This window comes from Oryzias melastigma, linkage group LG14 (assembly GCF_002922805.2).
Source record: "Oryzias melastigma strain HK-1 linkage group LG14, ASM292280v2, whole genome shotgun sequence".
Taxonomy (NCBI): Eukaryota; Metazoa; Chordata; class Actinopteri; order Beloniformes; family Adrianichthyidae; genus Oryzias; species Oryzias melastigma.
The window spans coordinates 5,069,883-5,092,004 of NC_050525.1; the positions used below are offsets into that span (position 1 = coordinate 5,069,883).

Below are 22,122 nucleotides of genomic sequence, written 5' to 3' on the forward strand. Positions count from 1 at the left end.
TGCAGTTTTGTAAATAAAATGCTGTGGATCCTGGAGGACAAGAATAGTATGAAACCACTTACGGGATTTACAAAAACCAAAACCTTGTTTCTTGATGTCATCCATAATAACTGAAGAGTAGAGTTCATCTTCTGTTCTAAAGCTCAGCTCATGGTCCGGATCGCATATATGCACCAATATTCAAAAGTGTTATAAAGTGCTATAAAGAGTAAGAGTTATTTGTCTCGTGAAAAAAAAAATAGTGGGGCCATAACAGGCCAATGTGTGTGTTTATCCTGTCAGTTATTAATGAGATAATCCTTTAGCTGTGCAGCACAGATTCTCAGCAGATGCCTTCCACAGACTCTCTGAGGCTCCAGGAAACTCACTTACACCCACAGTGTCTGCCAACCACAGCCCAACATTCTCGCAAAACACATTTACCGAATCACATTTCAGCAGAGACAATGTGTTGTTAGCAGTGCTGCTCCAGTTTCCATAAACATGCAAGCCCGATGGATCACTTTGCATTAATTGTGTGTGTGCAGATGGACCGGACGTTTCAGCGTTTCCCTCTCTCAAACCCAGTTAAGAAAGGGTTCAGCCACAGCGTGATCAGAGCACATTACCCAGATAAATGAAACACAGCTATGACCAGGAATCATGTTAGAGTATACTAGTTTTTACCAATAGGCTGGAGCTGCAACTCTGTTAGCATTAGCTAACTTGCTGCTAACTTTGACTAATCTCAGTTGGAGGTGGCAAACCTGTTGTTACCGTGGCAACATAGCAGTTAGCATAGTTTACCTGCCTTTAGCAGAGGCTAATTGCTGCTACTGGTACTGGAAGACGTACATATCTTGCTAGCAACCGCAGCATTTGCTGCTGCTACTGCTAGCATTGGTAAACTGGGCGACATCAGCCTAGCTGCGGTTGGATTTGGTTACTGGGGGGTTTTGGAGCCACAATTTTATCTGCCCATCAAGAGTCAGCCAAACATGGAAGCCATGAAATAATCCGACCCTGTTCTCTGGTATCAGCGGGCCCCATGGTGGTGAAACTCCACGTGCACTGAAGATTTCTCCGCATTGTGGCTTTCCTGCTCCAAATATAGACACCCCAGTTTCTCTGAACTCTGAAACCCCACAGAGACGAGGATGTTGAAGACAGCACTCTAACATACATCGTTGGGTTCATCTCCATAAATGAAACCACACATCACATGTGCACGGTCGCCAAATGGATGAGCTAGACTTTCAATTATGAAGGCCTGCAGACTGCTGTTCACATTTCAGCCAAATCCTCTGAGTTTGGAGGGACTTATTTTGTGAATGCTTAACAGCATGCACACTCAATCACACTTCCAGCAATTACAGCTATCTTGGTATAAAAATGTTTAGCTCATTTGGGACATTACTGCTTGTACTTTTGGAATTCCTAAACTTGACCGTTTTTGAAATTTTGAGCAAAATGTACCCCAAAGCCAATGAATGAGAAATTGCTTAAATCCTTCAAAAACTTTGTGCACTTTGAAACGTGTAAACTGCACACTCTCAGATAGAGGCACCGTTTAAACCTTAAAATGTTCAGGTACTCCTGGATTTAATTTGGAATTTGGCTCTTAATTGTAGCAACATGCTAGCTATTTTTGGCAAGATCAGATATTTTTCCAGTTTTTGGGGGTTAATTTGAAGTTTAGCTAGTAATTTAACAATATGCCAGCTGTTTTGGACATTTTTCCAGTTTTTAAGGCTAACTTGGACTTTAGCTAGTAATTTAGCATTATACTAGCTGTTTTGGCAAAATTGGACATTTTTTCCAGTTTTCTAGTATAATTTGGAGTTATACAATATTTTAACAGTATTCAACTGACACTTTTTGTCAGTATTTAAGCCAAATTTGACTTTAGCTAATATTTTAGCATTATGCTAGCTGTTTTTGGCAAAATTTGGAAATGTTTTAGTTTTTTAGGCTAATTTGGAGTTTAGTTTGTATTTTAACAATATACTAGCTGATTGGCAACATTTTGGCTAATATGGCATTTAGCTAAAATTTCAGCATGATTTCAGCTTCTATTTTTAGCTATCAGCTTTAGCATCTTCAGTAGCCACATTCAGCTTACAGCATTCACACTAGCACTATTTCAGGTAATGCTATATATCTAGTTGTTCTTTGTGTGTCATTCGTTTGCACCTCCACCTCCGGCTGTTTGTGGTCAAACTGCAGGGATCCGGCAGCGTCTTCAGTCCATCACGCGGCGTAACCTTCAGGAATCAGCCATCCAGAAACAGCTGATGTTGCTGATGGTGGAGGTGGTCGGCTTTTCCATTTTTTATGAGTTAGTGCAAATCATATTGAGACCAAAGCAGTTATGAGGCAGCCCCCCCTCCATCACTCAGTGGCTCCTCAAACATACTGAGAGCACGGGCTGCATGATGGCCGTTTGTTCTCATTTAGACTGCCATTTCTCTGATGGATGATTACAGCAGCCTGTTTCTGCGTTGAGGAGGTGGATGAATATGAATATGTTATTCAAACACAGAGTGATAATGCACTCTAAGAGATCCGAGTATTTCTTGAGGTGCTGTTTTGTTGCTTTAAACTCCAACACGGCTGAACAGAAGCATCTTTTGATGAGTTTGTTGTAAAACCTCAAATTAAGAAAAGTCAAGATTACCTTCTGAAGAACTTGAGACAAACCATAACAGTTCTCTTTTTCATTTATCCCTTTAACACCTGAGGCATCGTTGGTGACGCTTAAACACAAAATCTTTAACATACTAAAACTTTTCAAGGATAATTCAGTAGATTCTGAAGGAGAAAGGTGGCTCTTTTCTCCTGTACTGTACCAGTACTGATCCACATCCAGTACCGACTGTCTGTTATGGGTTGAAGATATAATACCTCCCAGTACTGCACCGGTACCGGTTTGCAGTCTGGAGGTTGGGGATCCTTGATTTAATTGGACATCAAAAAACCATTTTTTTTGACGCAGATTGATCTTTAACCATGCGTCAAAATGTGGCGACTTGGAAAGGAGAATGTGTTGCAATGTGTTACCCCTCTGGATAAACCTGGCTCAGGTCTAGGGGGAAAAATACAAAAGGAGACAATAACAAAGACTGGACATCGATAAGAATAAAAGGAACACAACTTATTACTGTAAATAAAGGAAATCCTGTGTCCTGAATGACAGAACAAAAATGAAATATTTAGTGTACTGGTTAAAACTAAAAGACAGAACGAAGGGAATTGGAACCTTGGTCAAACATAAAATAAGTCAGGGAGACTGCTGACCCAGCAGCTCCTGCTTATGGATGTCTAACCAAAACTACCTAAAGAAAACAAATAAACAAAGCCCGCAGACTACCAAGGTCCAACCCCAAACTAAAATAACAAAACCCAGCAGTCTAAGACTGTACAGGACAAAGAGAGTAAAAGAAAATGAAATAAACCAGCACCACACCAGCTAAAAACCAACCCACCCCCCTGCCTGCCATGGTGTGGCCTGTTCTGTCTTAAATGGCCAGCAGGTCCCGAGTAAGGTACACCGGCCACACCTGCCAGGTGAGCAGGACTGAATGGAAAAACGTCCAGCAGTAGCGTCAGAACGTAACAGGGCCATTAATAACAAAAATGTCAAATGATCTGGCGGGCCGGGTATGATCACCCAGTGGGCAGAATCCGGCCCCCGGACCTTGACTTTGACACGTATTAGGGTATCTCACACACTGGCTGAACTTTTAATCCACTAAATACCATCTTGCAAATATGACCAGGTTTTGTCCCGCGGTTGCATTCATCTGGCAAGATAAAACTGACAACAAGATGAACACTAGCCAGCCAGTCTGCCCGACTGAAGTGTGAGTGGAAGAACCTGTGGCTGCTCCGCCTTTTCCCGCCTGTGGTCGGATAACAAACTACAAAGTGTGGACAAGGACAGGCTCCCCTTTCAGCGGCATCGGGCCCTCCGAGATCTGCATGTGTGAAGTGAGCGCAGCTGCAAATGTGCAGAAACACGTGTTTGTTTGTCGTAACGAGCAGATGCTGGAAGTGGCTGGTGACTCCAGAACATTCATTAGGAATTTATGAAGCGCTAAAATGCTTGGTCTCCGGGGAGAGGGATTGGCAGCTGTCGCAGGCAGGCCCGCGTTGGCAGAGGGGGGGGGGCTCCTGCATACAGCGATCGTGCCTAAGATATTATTTACAGAGAGAGGGATGCTGGTTTTTGTTTGCAGTTGATTTTAATGATCTTTTGGTTAAAGTTTGAACTTATGGCAGGAAAAAAACATGACGTTTTAACTCTAACATGTGCAGACACGTAGTCCCGTTATCCAGAATAAGCTGTAACCACGTCAAAAAAAAAAAATCACCCTAAGAACTGAAGTCTCAGAAGCCACAGAAGTAAATATGGTCCAGACTAATTCATGACAGCATCATGATGGTTCATCAGGTGACAGTTTTGTCTGCTACTTTTACAACATACTTCAGGTTAGGGCTGGGTTGAAAAAAAAACCATTAATCAATTGATTTGAATCGATTTATGCTTAATAGATCAATAATCGATTCACAAAAGATATAAATCGATTTACCACGTAAAGCTAAAGTCCGCTAGCTTGATGCTAACGTTCAATAGAATTTCCCATTGGACGGCTAAGGCTAATTTTTCAAACTCTTTTAAGGAAAAAAAATTAAAGTAACTATTTGTGGTCTAAAACTAGTTTTTTCCTCTCATGTCTTCTTCTTGAATAAAGTGTTCTTCTGTAGCAAGATCTCCACCTAGTGGCCAAACTGAAACGTCCTCCAGGAGAAGCAGAACAATGTTTCCAATGTTAATGATCTGAACATTTTAGTTAGAACTTCTCCTTTAGAGAATCCATGTAACACTGGATGATATTAACAATCTCAGTATTTCACTGATACATTTACAGTATGTGAACTGGATCAGATTAATGTAAATATATTCATATTAAATAGTAGATTTTTAGTGGAGTTCTAAACAAATATGTATAAATTTGTAAACTTAAATTTGAATTGAATTGAAGAATCAAAGGAATCGGAATCATATCGATTCAGACTCTTGTGAATCGAATCGTTTCTGGAAATTCTAACCGACATCCAGCCCTACTTCAGGGGTCACCACTGAGAACCATCACAATTAAAGCTTGTGGTTTGTCCTCAGTTTTATAGCAGATGCTCTTCCTGACTCCACCTTCTGATTAGTGCTGGGCGATATGACGATACATATTATGTGGGCGATAGAAAAGTGTCTGTTGTGCCATTTCTCTTCTATTGTTTTTGTTTATTTTTATTGCTGAAATTTTGTGCAAAAATGTGTTTTCTTAATAAGAAGCTTGAAATTTCTGTGCACTTTAAAAAATGTTTCTCATTTATGACGATTCAGTTAAAAGTTACTTGAAAAACTAAGTCAGAGAAAGTAGTGATGACATTTTTGTCATTTTTTTTCAGAGATGAACTGAAAATACACTTTATTGTGGTATATCATGATATATTTAAAGGTAGAAAAGCGCCACACAAGTATTTACAGTTTCTTCTGGAAGAGCTAGATGTGAATATTGGGTCGTTAAGCTTATGCTCAACAAAGATATCCAACACTGGTCATTTCTGATGTATAACTCATATTTTAAAAGAAAATTAAGCTTGAAATTACATTTCTGTGTGTTTCCTTATTCAAATCCTCATGAATCAGGAGAAGATGACAAAATATTTATGTAAAACATACAGAGTGGGCAATAAGCCCCCTGCTCTGAGCTCTCAGCAAGACCACGGTGAAGGGAGCAGTTCCACCCACAAGTCAGGGGCGAATGAACTCCTGCCGCTCTACAGAAACTATGTCGTTGAAAATGACTCCAATTTTTTTATTTTCATTTTATATGCATCATAATGAAAAGACCACTGCTTTTTCAATACATCAAAAGATGCTTGGAGTGGGACTTTAACGGGTAATTCTTAATGTTATAAATGTTGAAATCATGAAATGTGTAAAAACAAAGTGTCAGTTTTAACAAGTCATTTAGTTGGACTGAAGGGAAGTTTCCTGTCCTGCTGTCTGAATGAACTGGAAAACCTGCATTCTGGTTTCTAAGGTAAATGTTTGTGCCTGAAGTGTCTTTTTCGAAGTGCAGAGGCAGCAGAAGGGCTGACCTTCACACCCTCATTTAAACCGGAACTCGTTCGGGCACGTGAAACAGAGGTCCATGTGAGAACACAGCTCGCTCATGCACCAGACCAAGCTGTGGCTCCCCCTGCACTGCTTTGGTGCAGAGTCTTTATTTTATTTAACCTTTTTTTATCCAGGCAAGACATATTACGGAAAAAAAAATCTAATTTTCAACTGAGGCTTGGCAAAAGGCAGGACATTTTCAGAAAGAGAACTACAGAAGACACAGAGAACGTTCCGGTGTGCATGAGGGTGATGTTGTGTGGAGGTCATCATCCTAGACTATCAGGAAACACTTGCAGCTCACAGCAGAGCCGGTCCTTCATTACATGTTTTTCATCACTAATCTGCAATCACGTCCCTTTTTCACCTGATTCCTTTCAAACTTATTTCGATTCATTTTATTGCAGTAAGTTGACCATTAGCATGAGCTGCTGATCTCACTCTCAGTTTCTACTCAGATTTTGATGTGTGCAGAAACAGAGTCTGCATGAGTGTCATTCAGCACAAGAACTATTTTGTCAAAGGGGCCATACCTTAAAAAAGTGCATTATACTGTTCATTCTTCACTATAACGAACCCCAAAGGGGTATTTTGATCAGTTCACGCATTTCTAAGTAATCCTCTAAAAACCTACAGACCCCCATACCCATGAAAACGAGCAGAGTGAGACCGCCCCTTTCAGGAAGAGTCTGCTCTGACAGCTCCGCCCCCAGTCTAACACCAACTCCCAGTTTCTCCACAGACCTAGCAGTGATCATCAAAAAACGTTCATTTTAGATGCAGAATATCGTATATCTTCCAGTTTGTCCTGTCTTCACTAAATTCTAGCTCAAACAGGTGTTTGTTACTTTAGAGGTGGGGCTCCTTTAAGACACTCCCCCTCCTGGTCAGACACAGTCTTGCAGACGTCGAGTGTATTTGTGTTGTGAACCAGTGTAGCGATGGCTGGGCTACTAAGGGCAGATATGTGGTATTTGCATCCATCTTTGAAAAAATTGGATGTTTATTTTCATGGGAGAAATGAAGACACCTGATGATGTCATGAAGTGGGCGGTAGGCGGAGCCTCAGGAATCAAGTCGTTTTACTTCCGGGTAGGAAAAAACTCATGAAAAATAACTCATATTTCATAAATAATGTTTTTTAGTTTTCCAAAGGTAATATATGATCATCTACATGGATACAGTTCACTCTGAAAGGCTGAAGAAAATCATAGTATGACCTCTTTAAAGGAACACCATATTTTCAGTCCCAGATGATCAACTGTTGTCAGTTTGTCTGAAGGCGATCCAAAAGCTTTATCACCTTTTTGTTTAGTTTCTTACCCTTCATGCTTTTAAAATAAGTGACATAATTATTTATTGCTATTGTAAAGGTGTATTTTCTCTGCATTAAACATGAAACTAAAATAAATAATTTTTGATTATCAAAACTGCGACACTGTGCACATTGTTGGGAAGACACAAGTTGTTTCACACTTGAATTTTTAAACCAACTTCCAGAACTGAAGTAATAATAATTAAAAAAAAACATTGTGACCTTAATTTCTTCACGTCAGTGAAGAGCACTCTTCTTTTATAGATGCTATGTTCACACCGTTCACATTCAAATTGAGAGTTGTCCAGCTCAACCGCAGATTTTTATTTTGTTAATTTTATTTCATTTAGCAGCAATACATAACGAAATAATAATAATAATACGAAATAATACTAAATACACATAATACAGTTAATAAATGAAAAGGAGCTGGAAAAAAGAAACGTATATTACTATTTATTTGGTTAATTATTTGGTTAAGGACTCCTCTGCGTCACTCTGATGTTTTAGGGTCCCCAACTCGTCATTTTTTTACATACAGGCTGTTTGTAAACCCGAGGGTCTGCAACCCTCGGGACACGGTACCTGATGGGGTACTGGATCCTCGGTACTGGTTCACGTCCGGTACGGTGTCTGGTACCAGTTCGGGTTTGGTACGGCATCTGGTCTAGTGTTGGGTTAAGGTTCTGGTGTAACTTGTTCAATTATTTTTCAACTTAAAATCATTTTTTGGTTTGCATATTGAATCGAAAATGGAGCAAACGGATAACGAACGTTCAATTTCGCTTAATTTCGTCTAAGACGCGGCGCTCATCCGGAAGTAGTTTTCTTGGATTCTTATTTTGAAAACCATCAGTTGTGTTTTGTCAAATGGAAAAGATCCTTTATTATTGTTTTTTAATTTAATTTGAAAAACGAATGAACAAATGATACGTGTATACGTGCGCAGTACTGGACCGGTTCTGGTTCTCAGCCCGGATGTTGAGGACCCGTGATTTAATAGGAACAGCCAGCATGTCAAAAACGATGACTTGGTTAAACCCAAAACGTCAAAAAGTGACGTGGAGGAGTCCTTAACCAAACATCAATATGTGACGACTTGGGAGTTAGGTCTAATCCGGCCAGGTACAGGATGTCCCTCCACATCACCCCCTCCCCTCCCTTACATACATGATGGATCTGCAGCTGTACACAAAACCTCAAGTCCGTGTCACGATGACAGCATGTCCACGTCAATTTCCAGGTCTAAAATCATTCATGTGCTTCTGTCTCCCTGCAGTTTTCTGTGAAGACCTACGTTCCAGCTTATACTTTGTCAATGCATCTGTGCAAGAGGTAGTGTTTGCCAGCACCACGGGGACGTCGGTGCCCTGTCCCGCTGCAGGTGTGCCCCCGGTCTCACTGCGCTGGTACCTGGCCACCGGCGAGGAGATCTATGACGTGCCAGGGATTCGCCATGTGCACCCCAACGGCACCCTTCAGATCTTCCACATCCCCCCTTCCAGCTTCAGCAAGCTTATCCATGACAACACCTACTACTGCACAGCAGAGAACCCCTCAGGAAGAATCAGGAGCCAAGATGTCCACATTAAGGCCGGTCAGTTTTCTTTATTTATCCTTTACGACACTTATCTGAGTGGATGTGAAACCTTACTCGCCCTTTCTTTCAGTCCTACGAGAGCCGTACACTGTCCGTGTGGAAGACCAAAAAGCCATGAGAGGCAATGTTGCGGTCTTCAAGTGCATTATCCCTGCCTCAGTGGAGGCCTACATCACCGTGGTGTCCTGGGAGAAGGACACCATGTCAATCAGCGCTGAAAGTAAGTCACAACTTTCCATCTGCTCTGTAGGTGCTGGATGTTTGACTGTGATGTCAGGATCAGCTTGTGCTTCAGGAAGCAGACACTCTGTGGTGATTTGTCAGTGGTTGTGGTGTTCTTGCAATTTTGGGTCGGGCCAGCACCAGCAGGTCCAGTTCTGGCTGCCTGTCTGGTCTAATGACAGCGAGGTCTGGCCCGGCCTTCCACGAGAGCGCGGACTGCCTGCCGTGTCGCTTTGTGTCAGCGTATTGACCCACTTCTGAGGCTGACGGGGAGCTCTGTGGCGCTGCGATCATTCAAATCGCTTAAATGGAACGCTGGCCCATGCAATTGTTTACCAACCCTGGGGGGCAAATTCACTTTATGTGGGGCATTTAGCAAACTCAATAGACGAGTGCTAATGTCATTTTGCTTTTAGATAGAGGGCAAAAGCCGGCTAGTGACTGCTTTTGTTTGTTAATGTTTCACATTTGTCAAGCGAGGTGTAACCGTCCATGCTGAAATCTATATGCTTTAATTGTCCACAAATGGAACTTCTCGGTTTAAAATTCTTTCGAAACAAGTATGAAGTAGAAAATATATGTATTTGGTCAATTATTTTTCACTTATACATACCTGGTTGCAAGTTAGAAGAATGTGCACATTTAAAGTGCCCCTATGACATTTTATTTTGGTAAAAAACATTCCCAGTAGCGTTTTAATTATGATTATGAAGTTTTTAACCAAAATCCCACAACCTAAATGTCTTAAAGACATTTTTCATGTTGATCTGAAGCCTCTGTTTCCAAAATCTCCTCTGAGGGGGCGTGGCTTTTGGAGCTCCGCCCCTAATCCCCCTGTCTGATTATGATAGCTCTGTGTCTCGCTAGCGTACATCTTCACCGCTGCTCCATAAAAACATCCATCAATCTGGGTAATGTCCAGCCTTATGGTTCTGATCCGGATGTCAGCTGGACGAGGAAGTGAAGATCTTCATGGACAGAACTTCCTCCAAAATCCTGATTCTTTCTCCTTCCAGTTCACCAAAGACTCTTTTAGCTAATTCTCCAATGTTTATTGACGTTGCTGTGATCAATACATTCAATCATTGAAATGCAAAAACAAAATGATTTCTTATTACATTTGTTCTCTTTTATAAGAAAAATGCCACAAATACATGTTAAAAACTCAAAAAACAGGATTTCATTGGAGGACTTTAAAGCTCCTCAGCTGTCAAAATAAGCTGCAGAACCAGGAATCTGCAGACAGCATCCATGTGAACACTGTCAAAAAAATCACCCAGCCACCAATCCACTGTTCTCCTCCATGTTAAATAATGGATGGCAGAGGCCTATGAATGCATGAGCAAGTGGTCTTTATTCACGTGTCATTGCGTTCATCCTACGACGCGCCGTCCATTTCCCCCGTCCGCCGCTAAACACGTCTAAGTGCACTTTGCGTGTGCTGGCCTGTGAGTGACAGTTCTGCTCCGGATGGCCCGGCTCCTCCGTCCGATAGACCAGCTTAGAGCGTTTTAAACCTGAATGACTGAGAAGAACATCCACACTTTGACATAAAACAAAAGAACTTGGCCAAAAAGAAGCTTTTCTCTCTCTCACATGAATTATTGACTGTAGCTCCTCAGTTTGGGAGGTGCAGTCTGGTACTGTTTTAACCAACGCTCCGTGAGTCTCTATGGACAGAGCGCTTTGAGTTGTTGCAGGGCAGAATAACAAAGAGCTTCTTGAAGAAACCATGACATCCAGCTGAAAGACTGGAAAAAAGCAAGCACAGAGAACGCCAACACTGCAGCCGTTTTACAACAGACATGAACGGAATTTAAGTTTGAGTCTGCGCTGAGCCTTTGTTGACCGCACAGACGGGCACTGTTGACTTTCATCAGTGTCGTTGCCTTGACTTCTTGGTAATGTTTGAATTCAAGGAACCATAATCCAAACACTTCCATCTATTGCACCTGCTGCTGACACGCCGACAAAGATAAGGTAACTGGTTTTAAAAATACCAAAAAAATCTTTATCTGTTTTATTTCAGAGAATGTCCGCGTGTCATGAAGTAAAATGATCTGTCAGGCAGAAACTCAGTTTTATTTAACAAAAAATCTCATAAGATATCAAAATCTGAAGTTCCACACAAGCATTAAAAAGGGAAAAATAAGGGAAAAAAAGCTGTTAGATGGATTTACTGACTATAACTAGAAAAGTTTCACTTCCTCCGATAATGCTAGTGTGAATGCTTTTTGCTGAAATTAGTAGCTGCAGATGCTGAAGCATTTTGATGAAAATGGCGATGCAATTGACTTGAAATGCTGAAGGGATATACTTAAAATACAAAAGCTATTTGCAAAATTTTACATTTGCTAAAAGACTGGAAATTCTGTTATGAAAGAGTTCTGAATGTGACCTAAATGTTTGAAAAATGTGTACTTCAAAATCCCTAATACAAGTTTGCACAAATATTTTGTTTTCCTTAAATATGAGCTTAACTTCAAATTACCCCAGAAAAACCTTAGTAGATGCTAAATTAGCCAAAAAAGCTAGTTAGTTTTTTTAAATGCTAGCTAAACTCCAAAATAGCCTAAAATTCCTCAGTAAACCAAGTTAGTCACAACCGTTAGCATGTTGCTAAAAAAAAAGCTATATTCTTAATTAGCCTAAAAATCCCTGTAGATAAATTAGCCAAAAATGTTAGTATGTTGCTAAAATATTAGCTAAACTCCAAAAATTTTTTAAAAAGCTTGTTACATAAATCTACGTTTTTAATTCCAAAATAATCACCATGAATGTCAGTCTAACCTGTCAAAATTTGTTGAACTTCAAACCAACATCCTTCAAATTAAACTAAGTACTACACTATTTTATAGTTTTTTTGAGTATTAAACAGTTTTTCTTTTGTCAAGAGAAGGATTTCAACTTATTTTAATGATAATCTTTTCATTTGTATATCCTAACTCTTAATGTGACAAAACGTTCTCTGTGCTGATTCTGAAAGAAGCTTGGAAAACCACTTCAAACCTGGTAAAAGGTTTGAAATCTTTGCAAGTATTAAATAGTTTGGAGTGTGGTTTCAAATTGGTCTGTCACAGAACAGGCAGAAGGCTGGTTCCAAGTGCAGCAGGTTTATTAACACCGCTAAAAGTCCACAAATCTAAATCAGGGTCAAGCGGGCAGAAGTCAGCTACAAGCATTGGAGCATCAGACAGAAACCAGAGTGGTCAGAGTTCAGGCATGGGGTCGGGGCAGGCGGCAAACAAGCAGAATCAAAGCCACAGCAGGATCAGGTGAGCAGGAGATCCGGTCAGGATGGAATGCTCGGTATGCAGGGTGAGTGGCACAAACAATACTTCGCACTGAGTGTGGTCTGAGCAGGGCTTCAGTGTCCTGTGGATGATTGACTGATGAGAGTCAAGTGTGGAGACATCCAGAAACTATGTGCTGGGGTTGATGGGAGATTGAGTGCAGTAGTACTGAGGAGATGGCTCCCACCGATGACCACAGAGCGCTGGTTCCTGACGATGTCTTTCAAGCTATTTGCCGGTCTGTTCTTGGTTACTGCAAGAAAACTCACTGAACTCAGTTTTTATTTATTATTTTTTTCTGCGAAGAAGAAACAGAGATTTTCCCTTCAAACTGAACTATTGAATGATCTTCTGTTTGTTCTGTCTGTTTTGCACATTCCCACATGTAAAACTACAACATACATGTTTATACAAGTGGACAACATGTCAGGAATTAATGTCTTTTCTAAAGGAAATTGAAATGTTTCGATACGAGTTCTCATCACTGGAAAGCCGATTATCTGGTCACTCAAAAAACCTAATAACTCCAACTCTAAATCAGATAATTGGTGTGCATGTGAACAGCTTCCATGATGAAGGAAATCTTCTGCTCTGTGTAAAATGTCATAATTAAAGCATTTCTTTGCTCTGGCTGCACAGTCTGTGCAGTCAGCCGAACTTCTCTGGACTGACAGTCGGCCACAAACTTTGAATGTCACCTTTAAGTCTTTGAAAGGCCTCAAAGTGATTGTGGGCTTGTAGCAAATCTTTGTTTAAGTTGCAGCATCTTGTTGCAAAAAAAAAATCTCAGAGTTAAACCTTTAACTCTCTTCAGTTCACTTTAGTCAGAATGTGTGTTACCTTTGTGAGGAGATAGAAGCTCATGTAAGTGACCTGTGACTGACGGGACAGAGACAGACGGCTGACATTCAGGGTCGGTGACATTTCTGCGATATGTGAATAAATCTAAAATGTGACATACAAGAGACTGAACAAAGCAAATATGGAAAAAATGACAAATATTATTTTTATTTCTGCATGTCCTGAAAACAAGGGAATTCTGCTGTAAATCTTGTTTTTGATGAGACTAAAAAATATTGACTTTGTAAGTCGGCCAAGTCGTCTGGTTTAACCCTTTATCACCGGAGCTCCAGTGTTTATGTTTTTGATTTACTGTAACTTTTTATTGTTTACACGATCTATGTAATTCCTTCAGAATCTCCTGGAATTACATTGTAATTTAAAAAGTTACAGTATGTTAAAGATTGTGTGTTGAAGCGTCAGAGGCGACGCCTCAGGTGTTAAGGGTTAAGTGGATCTGCTGATGGTGATCTCGTCGATCAAATGTTGACTTAAAACTCCACTCTGATAAAAATGGAGTTTTGGGTGTTTTGAACATGTTCTTATTAGGGCTGTGGATCGTTACTTTGGTAGTAATCTGATTCTTACTTTTTAACATAATGTTTGTTGCTACAGTTTCTCACAGAAGTGCGTACACCCCTTACATTTTTGCAGATATTTATTTGTGTCTGTTTCATGGGAAAACAATGCAGAAATGAATTTTAGTGTAAAGTATTCAGTGTCCATCTTATATAGCAGTGTCAAGTTGTTTTTTCTGCAAATAAATCATAATAGAGGCATTAATAACAAACAAACCCCCGGCAACAAAAGTGCTGACTTCTCTGAGATACTGTATGTATCTCAGAAATGATTTGTTTTAACTCATCACCATTTGTACTTCTATTCAGAACAAGAGATTAGAATGAACAAAACTGATAAAAAAAAAAACAAAGATTTATATGGACACAAATAATGCTTGTTAATTTAAACTTTTTTTTCCGACCTTCTGGTTAAGTTCAACAGTAACATAAACAACATAAAAAGCATAAAACTCACTGTTGTTTTGGATCATCTAAGTACAAAACCTGTTTTCTATCCTCAAAGTTCTTTAACATTTTACGTTCTAAACATTATATATCGGTGCAGAGCCCGTATGAAAAAGTTGTTTTTAGCTGATATGCATTGATTACATCGTATCAGGGCGAGGCTGTGTTTCTTCAGAATCTGTCGGAGTTACTTTAATGCATCACCTGTTGAAGAGTTATGTAACTTAAAGCTGATTCATTTTTTCAGAAGTTTTATCAGTGAGCAGAGCTTCAGTCCCAGTTTTTGAACAGAAAAAAGCTCTCGCTAGTCTTAATTTGAAAACCGGAGGCTTCACCGTCACAAAGATTTGTATTTCTGGTGACAGTACTTCTGCTCTTTCAGCTTTGCTTTAGTTTATAGACTTAAAATCCAATATTATTCTGCATTTCAGAGTACAAATACATCACCCCCAGATAATATTTTACTACACTCTACTATATTTATAAAGATCGTCAATCAGCGATCTTGGGCGTTGCAAATATTCATGTTCGAATTTTCAGGAGTATCCGAGCGCCTGGATACTCGTTAGAATTCTCATACCATGATCCTGTGAATACTCAATTCTGATTGTCAGAAGTTGACACGGCGGTATGAACCGTCCAACGCTTGTAGGCCATAATTCATTATTTGTAGCATTTGTCTGATGATGCCCCAGTGAACACTTCAATGTGGCTCCTATGGTTTATCTTTGGGCTGAATTGGGGGGTTCCATGGTGGCCCCACCTGTGTTTGCCCACATTGGCTTGCTGGGCAGCGGAGCTCGCTAACTCACTACGCTGTCCGCCAGGTAGCTGTTTAGTATGGAGACCCAGACGAGTCCCCACCTATGCCAATCACAGGTGGGGTCACCATGGAACCTGCGGACAAACCCACCTGTGGTCCACCAGTTCAGCCCAAAGGTAAACCAAATGGGCCCACATTGAAATGTTCGCTGGGGCTGGAAGTACATAAAGAAAATTAAGCTTAAATTGCATTTCTGTGTATTTCTTTATTCAAATTGTAGTGAATCAAGAGCAGATGAAAAAATACTGTTGGAAAAAAATCCTCTTTGTGACATAAACAATGTTCTGGGCGGGCCACAAGCTCCCTGTTCCGACCTCTCAGCAACAAGGAGGGGAAGGGGTGGAGTTGCTCCATGCCAATGGTCCCGCCCACAACTCAGAGGTGAATTTCTAACGAACGCTCTGCAGAAACTATGTCCTAAAGAAACAACTCAGGTTTTTTTTTTTTTTGGCTAAAAACTGCGTCATCATAATTAAAAAAAAACACTGGGACCAAAATAGATCAAAAGATGATCAGAGTTGGACTTAAAGCAACCGCTAAGGAGGATTCTGTTTGATTCTATTCCTGGGGGGGGCACACCCCGCCGGTTCCCCAGGTGCACCCTGTGCTGCAGTCACTGAGGAGGCCTTGTAGTCGTTTGCCTGAGCCCAGAGCTGCCTGCTCTGCATTCAGCACCAGCAGGCCACAGTGGGGGCCACCCCCCCCCCCAGCAGGACACTGCAGAGACAAACCCACACTGCTTCTGTTCTTTATTCCACACACGGTCTGAGCACCATGGCCGTCAGACATTTTTGTTCCGCTTATTCCTTCATCAGCATCAGTCTTTCTTTCTGTCCCAGAGATTTAGTAATCCTGATGAAGTGAATGTGGCTCATCCGATTCGCATGCCGCCCAGTGTGTTTGCTGTACGGCGCCGTGGACTCCTCTGTTTGCTGACATTTGAGACGAGTGTGAAAGCTCTTTCTGCATCCAGCCTCCGTCCCTTCAGCCGCGAGTGATCTGCTCTCTGCTGCTTTAATGGTCCTTTGAAGAAAGCACCGAGTTACTGGACCTCATCATGTTTATTCACAGCACCGAGTCTGGCTAACATCCATCCTTCATCTCTCGTCGTTTTGGTCTGCTTATGAAACACAAACTTCATTTTGTGACGTTTATCTGAGAAAACAACTTAAACGTAGATCAGTTATATTCTGTTTTAATCTTACACTTTATAATGCAGGACTTTAAATTTGGTTCAGAGTAAGTGCTGTCTGGCAGTGTTTCTTTGTCCTTCAGCTTGAGAAAGTCTCTTAGAAACGGCATCAGTGAAAGTCTAAGTGGTTCTGATCACAGCATCCTGTGGAGCTGCAGGACTGACTGGTGTGTAAGAGATGTTCACACACCACACGTGTACTGCAAAAATAAGATCTTCAAAACTAAAAGACCCATGTTTTGACCCCAACTCGCTGTCCCAAACTGAGATTATTTGACTTGGTGACTAGAATATTAATCCTACAATAAGAATTCTTGGCCATTCTTTTCTAATCTTTTCTATTTAAAGACATTACTTTCAAATGGTTTGATTTTTTTAACTTATTTTTTGGGTCCTGTTTTTGCAGTGCATTGAAATGATGTCTATGGTGGTCCTCTCTGGTTTGTTTAATTAAATTCTTGTGTAAAATGGGTTTTCACTCCCTTGCATTTCATTTTAGAAGATGCTAAATATAGCAAGAAATCTTTGTCTTCAGAGCAACTAAAAAATCAACTTTCACATTCTCATGGTTGACTCATTGTTGGGACTGTAATCCTCGTACCTGTAAATGTCCTCAGAGGGGTGTGTCCATGTAAAACCAGGACGGCACTTAAGTTCTGCTTGTTTGATTGTTTCTATAATTCCCCGCTCAGATGTGAGCTGGAAGTTTGTCTCCAGCCCACATGTTTGATGGATGGCTTTGGTGGAGGGTAGCTTTGCAGCTCACTCACTGTCAGCTTTGCCCTTTTCTCAGCATGAATGTATAGCTAGAGGACACAGGCACTGCTTTCAGTGGTTTCACTGATTTCACTAGTTTTAATGATTTGACCAGCTTCACTGGTTTTACTAGTTTTACTGATTTCACTAGTATAACATAATGTACTACTTTTACTAGTTTTACAGATTTTACTAGATTAACTGATTTAACCTTCCTCTTGTGTTCGCTTTCTGTTACCATCTCTGATGTTAACGGGTCGGTTTTGACCCGTGTCTTAAATCAGCTGTAAAATACACTAAAAAAAATTAGCCATCATCCAATTTGTTTCTCATCTCTTGGTTACCTTGTTAGGCTTCCATATCCATGAAAATATTGGTTTTAATATTTTTGTTGTGGGCTTCTGGGCCTTTTTTTGTCAGTATACTACTCGATTTCAATTTTAAAAAATGGTCAAATTAACCTCAACAGAGTCATATAAATAAATAAAAGGTTGTTGTGTTATCTGACTATTACTTAACACTATTATAACACATCTTTTAATTTAATTTGTTTTATTTATTTTTTCTTTTTAATATTATTAACTATAGTAACATCTATGGTGTTACGGGTCAATTTCGACCCATATATATTTATTTCAAGAAAAAGGCAAAAAAGTATTTTTTTTTAGCAATAGAACGTTAATATAAACACAAAATGAAAAGCAGAACAGGTCATACCACAAAATATAGATTTGCGAGGTCAAACAAATGACAACCAATCCATCAAATCAAACATAAATACCAAATCAGAGTAAACGTCTCTGTGTGCAAGAACATGCATGTGCATGTGTGTGTTTAGAGGTATGTGTGGCAAAAAGTGACACTTTTAGTGTGTTCTTTGCAGAGATATTTCTTGCACTTGAAGCACAATGCGTTTTCTTTCTGTCCTTACTGCATGGGCAGACTTGACACCTCTTTCTTTTAGAATCAGGTGGCCTGAGTGGGGCTGTGGTTGTGGCTGTTCTGGTTGGTGTTGAGGCAGGGCTGGCTGTGGAGGATGCTGTTGCGGATGCTCTTTGGGTTGCTTATGGCGTGGACGGAGTATGTATGTACGTATGTAAATACTGGGTATATATTGCCGGAAGGGCCATCCAGTGTCACCTCTGGCCCTGGGTTGAACATCTGTGGAAGGAGCTGCGTCCATCTCTCCAAGACATCCCTGATGGGGGCAAGCTTGTCAGATCTTGCTCTGGTATCTCCGTTGTCAAATCTAAGGACTCTTGATATCATGCGAAAGGTGTGAAGTGACATTCTTGCATGGAAAATATTTCTGCTTGTCGATGCGTCCAAAAGATCAGTGGCCTCATTGCAGGATCTGTACACTCCAGCAAGAAGAACACCAATATAGGCATCCAGGTATTCCTCATCAATGTCTTTCCACATGTCACCATGGACTTTTTTTCCTTTCAAGTTTGTCATAGCAATGCTGACTCTTTTTAGTGACAATGGCATAAATAGCTCAAAAAATGTCTTGATGTCACTGACTCTTGTCACAGCAAACCTTGTGATTCCAGGGGTCATTTTGATGACATTTGCAGCAGCTGCCCTGCCATGTTCATCATGAGGTATTCAGCTGAAATTAGAGATGTGCACTGCAAGTCTAATGACCACTCAAATTAGTGAATTGACATAACATGTCTGGACATCCTCATCTTTGTTTGTTTTGTTTTTGTGCAGGTATACTGGAAAACAGGGCAAAATGAGAATCCCCAAAAGCTCACATGATTGGTAGAGGAGCTGGCTGTCAGTGTTTTGGCTGACAGTGCACTTATGATTTAAGTTTTGGTTCTAATTATTGCTTTATGATCTTACTTTTATAACTGGGTCGAAACTGACCCGAACAACACAAAGGTCATAATTTCAACCAGAGCATTTTATAATTTAGTGAAAATATTTTTTTTTGTTTTATTTTGTTGAAATAGAGATTCTTGACAAAGTCAAAAAGCCTTGACGCAATAAACTAATTTACAGGTTTTTTAATGCATTTAAAACTTGAAAACGGGTCGGTGGCGACCCGAACACCAGAGGAAGGTTAACTAGTTTAACAGAATTTACTACTTTTACTGATTTCACTAGTTTCACTGATTTAATTGGTTTCCCCGATTGTACTAGTTATACTGATTTTACCTGTTTCACTGGATCCTCTGGTTTCACTGGATTCTCTGGTTTCACTGGTGTCTCTGGTTTCACTGGATTCTCTGGTTTCACTGGTGTCTCTGGTTTCACTGGATTCTCTGGTTTTACTGGATTCTCTGGTTTCATGGATACTCTTTTGTAAAGAGCTCAGATGGAGCACAAATTCAGAAAGAGAAAGGCTACTGTCCTGTACAAGAATCCACATTCTGAAGGCTCAGCTGAAGGTTTTGTCTGCACCGACGACTGCACATGTGCACACACAATGATGCTCTGCAGCGCAGCGGTGCTGTCAGAGTGACAGACAATGAAAATGAGTCCAGGTGAGGCAGTAAGTGCTGCAGACGCTTAGCAGCTTTCCTCTTCACACCCGAAGGCTGCAGCTTAACTTCACAAATAAAAGGTTGAAAAAAAGAAAGAAAATCAATATGATCTTGCATGAGCCTGGATGCAGCCACCACAAAGCATTATGGGAACATTCTGGTAAATACAGAAGCTGGATGCGCATGTCTTTTAAAGAGCCTCAGATACAGTTACGATAAATCTCTGAACATTTTAACCAGCTTCGCTAAATATGAGCCTCATCAGTGTGTACAGAAGTGTGTCAATATTTGATGTAATTCCGTGGATCATGATTCCAGAGTGTCCCATTACAGCATTACAGGCACAAACAGGAACACATGCTCCATTCAGCCCACTCCGGCTGAAGCTCTCTCTGTTCTTCAATTGTCTCTCATCGCTCTGCTGTTTGCTCACCAATAACTGCAATTAGTTTTATGAAACCCCTGGGACTGTGCAGGATCGGGGTGTGAGCTGGAGGCATGCGAACAGAAAGGGTGGGGGAGGGGGTGTTTATAGCGCTTAAACCTTGATCAGCGGCGAGGTCTGGAGTCGGCCCTTCTTCTCCAGGCTGCTGGACGCCAGCCAGCTCATGAACGGCTCCCTTTTTAGCATGCAGATCAGCTGGAAGTGCAACAAGAGCTAATCATGGAAGGAGCCACCAATTAATGAGCACTTAGGCCTTCTGTGAACTCCAGTGTGGACTCCAGTCTAGACTACAGAGAAGAGGGTTATTCAGACTCTAATGTCGACTCTGATGACACGTGTGATGCAGTCTCGAATGCAGACTTTAACATTTGTTAGACTCTGAAGCACTTGTGTCAAAGTCAAGGCCCGGGGGCCGGATCCGGCCCTCCAGATCCTTTTATTTTATTGTAATTAATGGGCCGATGTTATCTTGCGCTCATTTCTAACAGGTATAATTTTGACAAAATATATTTTTTAATGGAGAGTAAAATATTGAGAGTTATTTAGGGTTTAAGTTGATTTATTCTGGAATAATATTCCTGCCTTTTTATAATTCATAATTATGTTAAAACGGTACAGTTAAAAAAAAAAAAAAGCTCATTCTGCTAACTTTTTAGACTATTGTGGCATTTGCTAAGATGTTTTAGGCTATTTTATAGTGTAGCTAATATTTCAACTACATGCTAGCTGTTTTGGCTAATTTAGGCTTTTTAAAAGCTTTTCAGTCTGCTTTGGAGTCAGGCTAATATTTACACGCTACCTGTTTTGGCTAATTTTATTGTATTTATTTATTTATTTATGTTTTATTTTCTCAGTTTTTTAGGCTAATTTGAAATTTAGCTAATTTTTCAGCTGTTTTTGCTGACCTAAGTTTTTTTTTTTACTGTTATTTTAGCTGGCTATCAGCTTCAGTGTTTCCAGATATTAGCTTCAATTTCATCGTCTTCAGCAGCCAAATTCAGCTTACAGCATTCACACTAATATTATTACAGGTAATGCTATATATCTAGTTCATAATTATGTTAAAAAGTTACAGTTTTAAAGTTTTAAAAATATAGTTTTAGAGTGTTCAATAAATGTTTATCCTGTTCGCACCATGACCTAAGGTGTGTTTTGGATTTTGGCCCCTTGTGACCCCCCTGATTTAGGGTGAACTCCGCCTTCACTCTTTTGAAGGTGGGTGGGGTTTATAAACCCTGTAACCCTCAACAGGAAACAGGAGGCATTGAAAATGCATTTTTTTTAGCTTAAACCAGATGTAAACATGTTGACATGATCTATTTAATGATGTAACTCACTGATCCTGTTATCAAACGTTGCTGCCCGTCAGTACTGATGGGGACCGTCCCAGCAGTCTTCATATAGACCAGGGGTCTGCAGCTCCGGAGCCACATGGGGCCCTTTCGTCCATCAATTATAACTCCTTAGTTTTAAAGAAAAATTATCACGATTTGCATAAATATTGAATTACTGTTATTTTAAGCGCATATTCTAATGTATGCTAGACAAAAGCATCTAGTTGAAATACTGATAAAAAATGTACTATTTGACCGGATAAATGTCGCATTTTATATTAATCTGCTGCAACAGGAGGATTGTATTTGATACTAGGTGTTCTTCAACATGTACGTATGTAAAAAATTAAATTATTGCAAAAATTTAAAAGCAACATTTTATAAATGAGTGGCTTAACCCCTTGATGTCTGAATTTATTTCCAGCTTAAATTTATATATATAAATATATATGTGTTTGCTTTTGAGCAGATGCTAAAATTTGGTAATTTTGGAGCAGAAATGTTTGATGTATATTTGCATCACAAGGGGTCAAGATTGAATTGTTTTAATTATATTAGTAATTTGGTTTAATTTAATTGGCAAATAAACTAAATAATTAGCTTTTTTTTCAGAATGGAC

General features: G+C 40.1%; 1 protein-coding gene across 2 annotated transcripts in view; it reads left to right on the top strand.

Moving 5' to 3' along the window:
* Positions 1–22,122, top strand: part of LOC112138056 (Down syndrome cell adhesion molecule homolog) — a 107,731-nt gene that overhangs the window by 21,453 nt on the left and 64,156 nt on the right. For both annotated transcript variants that reach the window (XM_024260622.2, XM_024260623.2), the window contains exons 2-3: positions 8,758–9,075; positions 9,149–9,298. In XM_024260622.2, coding sequence (XP_024116390.1) covers positions 8,758–9,075; positions 9,149–9,298 — 468 coding nt within the window. The remainder of the gene's footprint in view (positions 1–8,757; positions 9,076–9,148; positions 9,299–22,122) is intronic.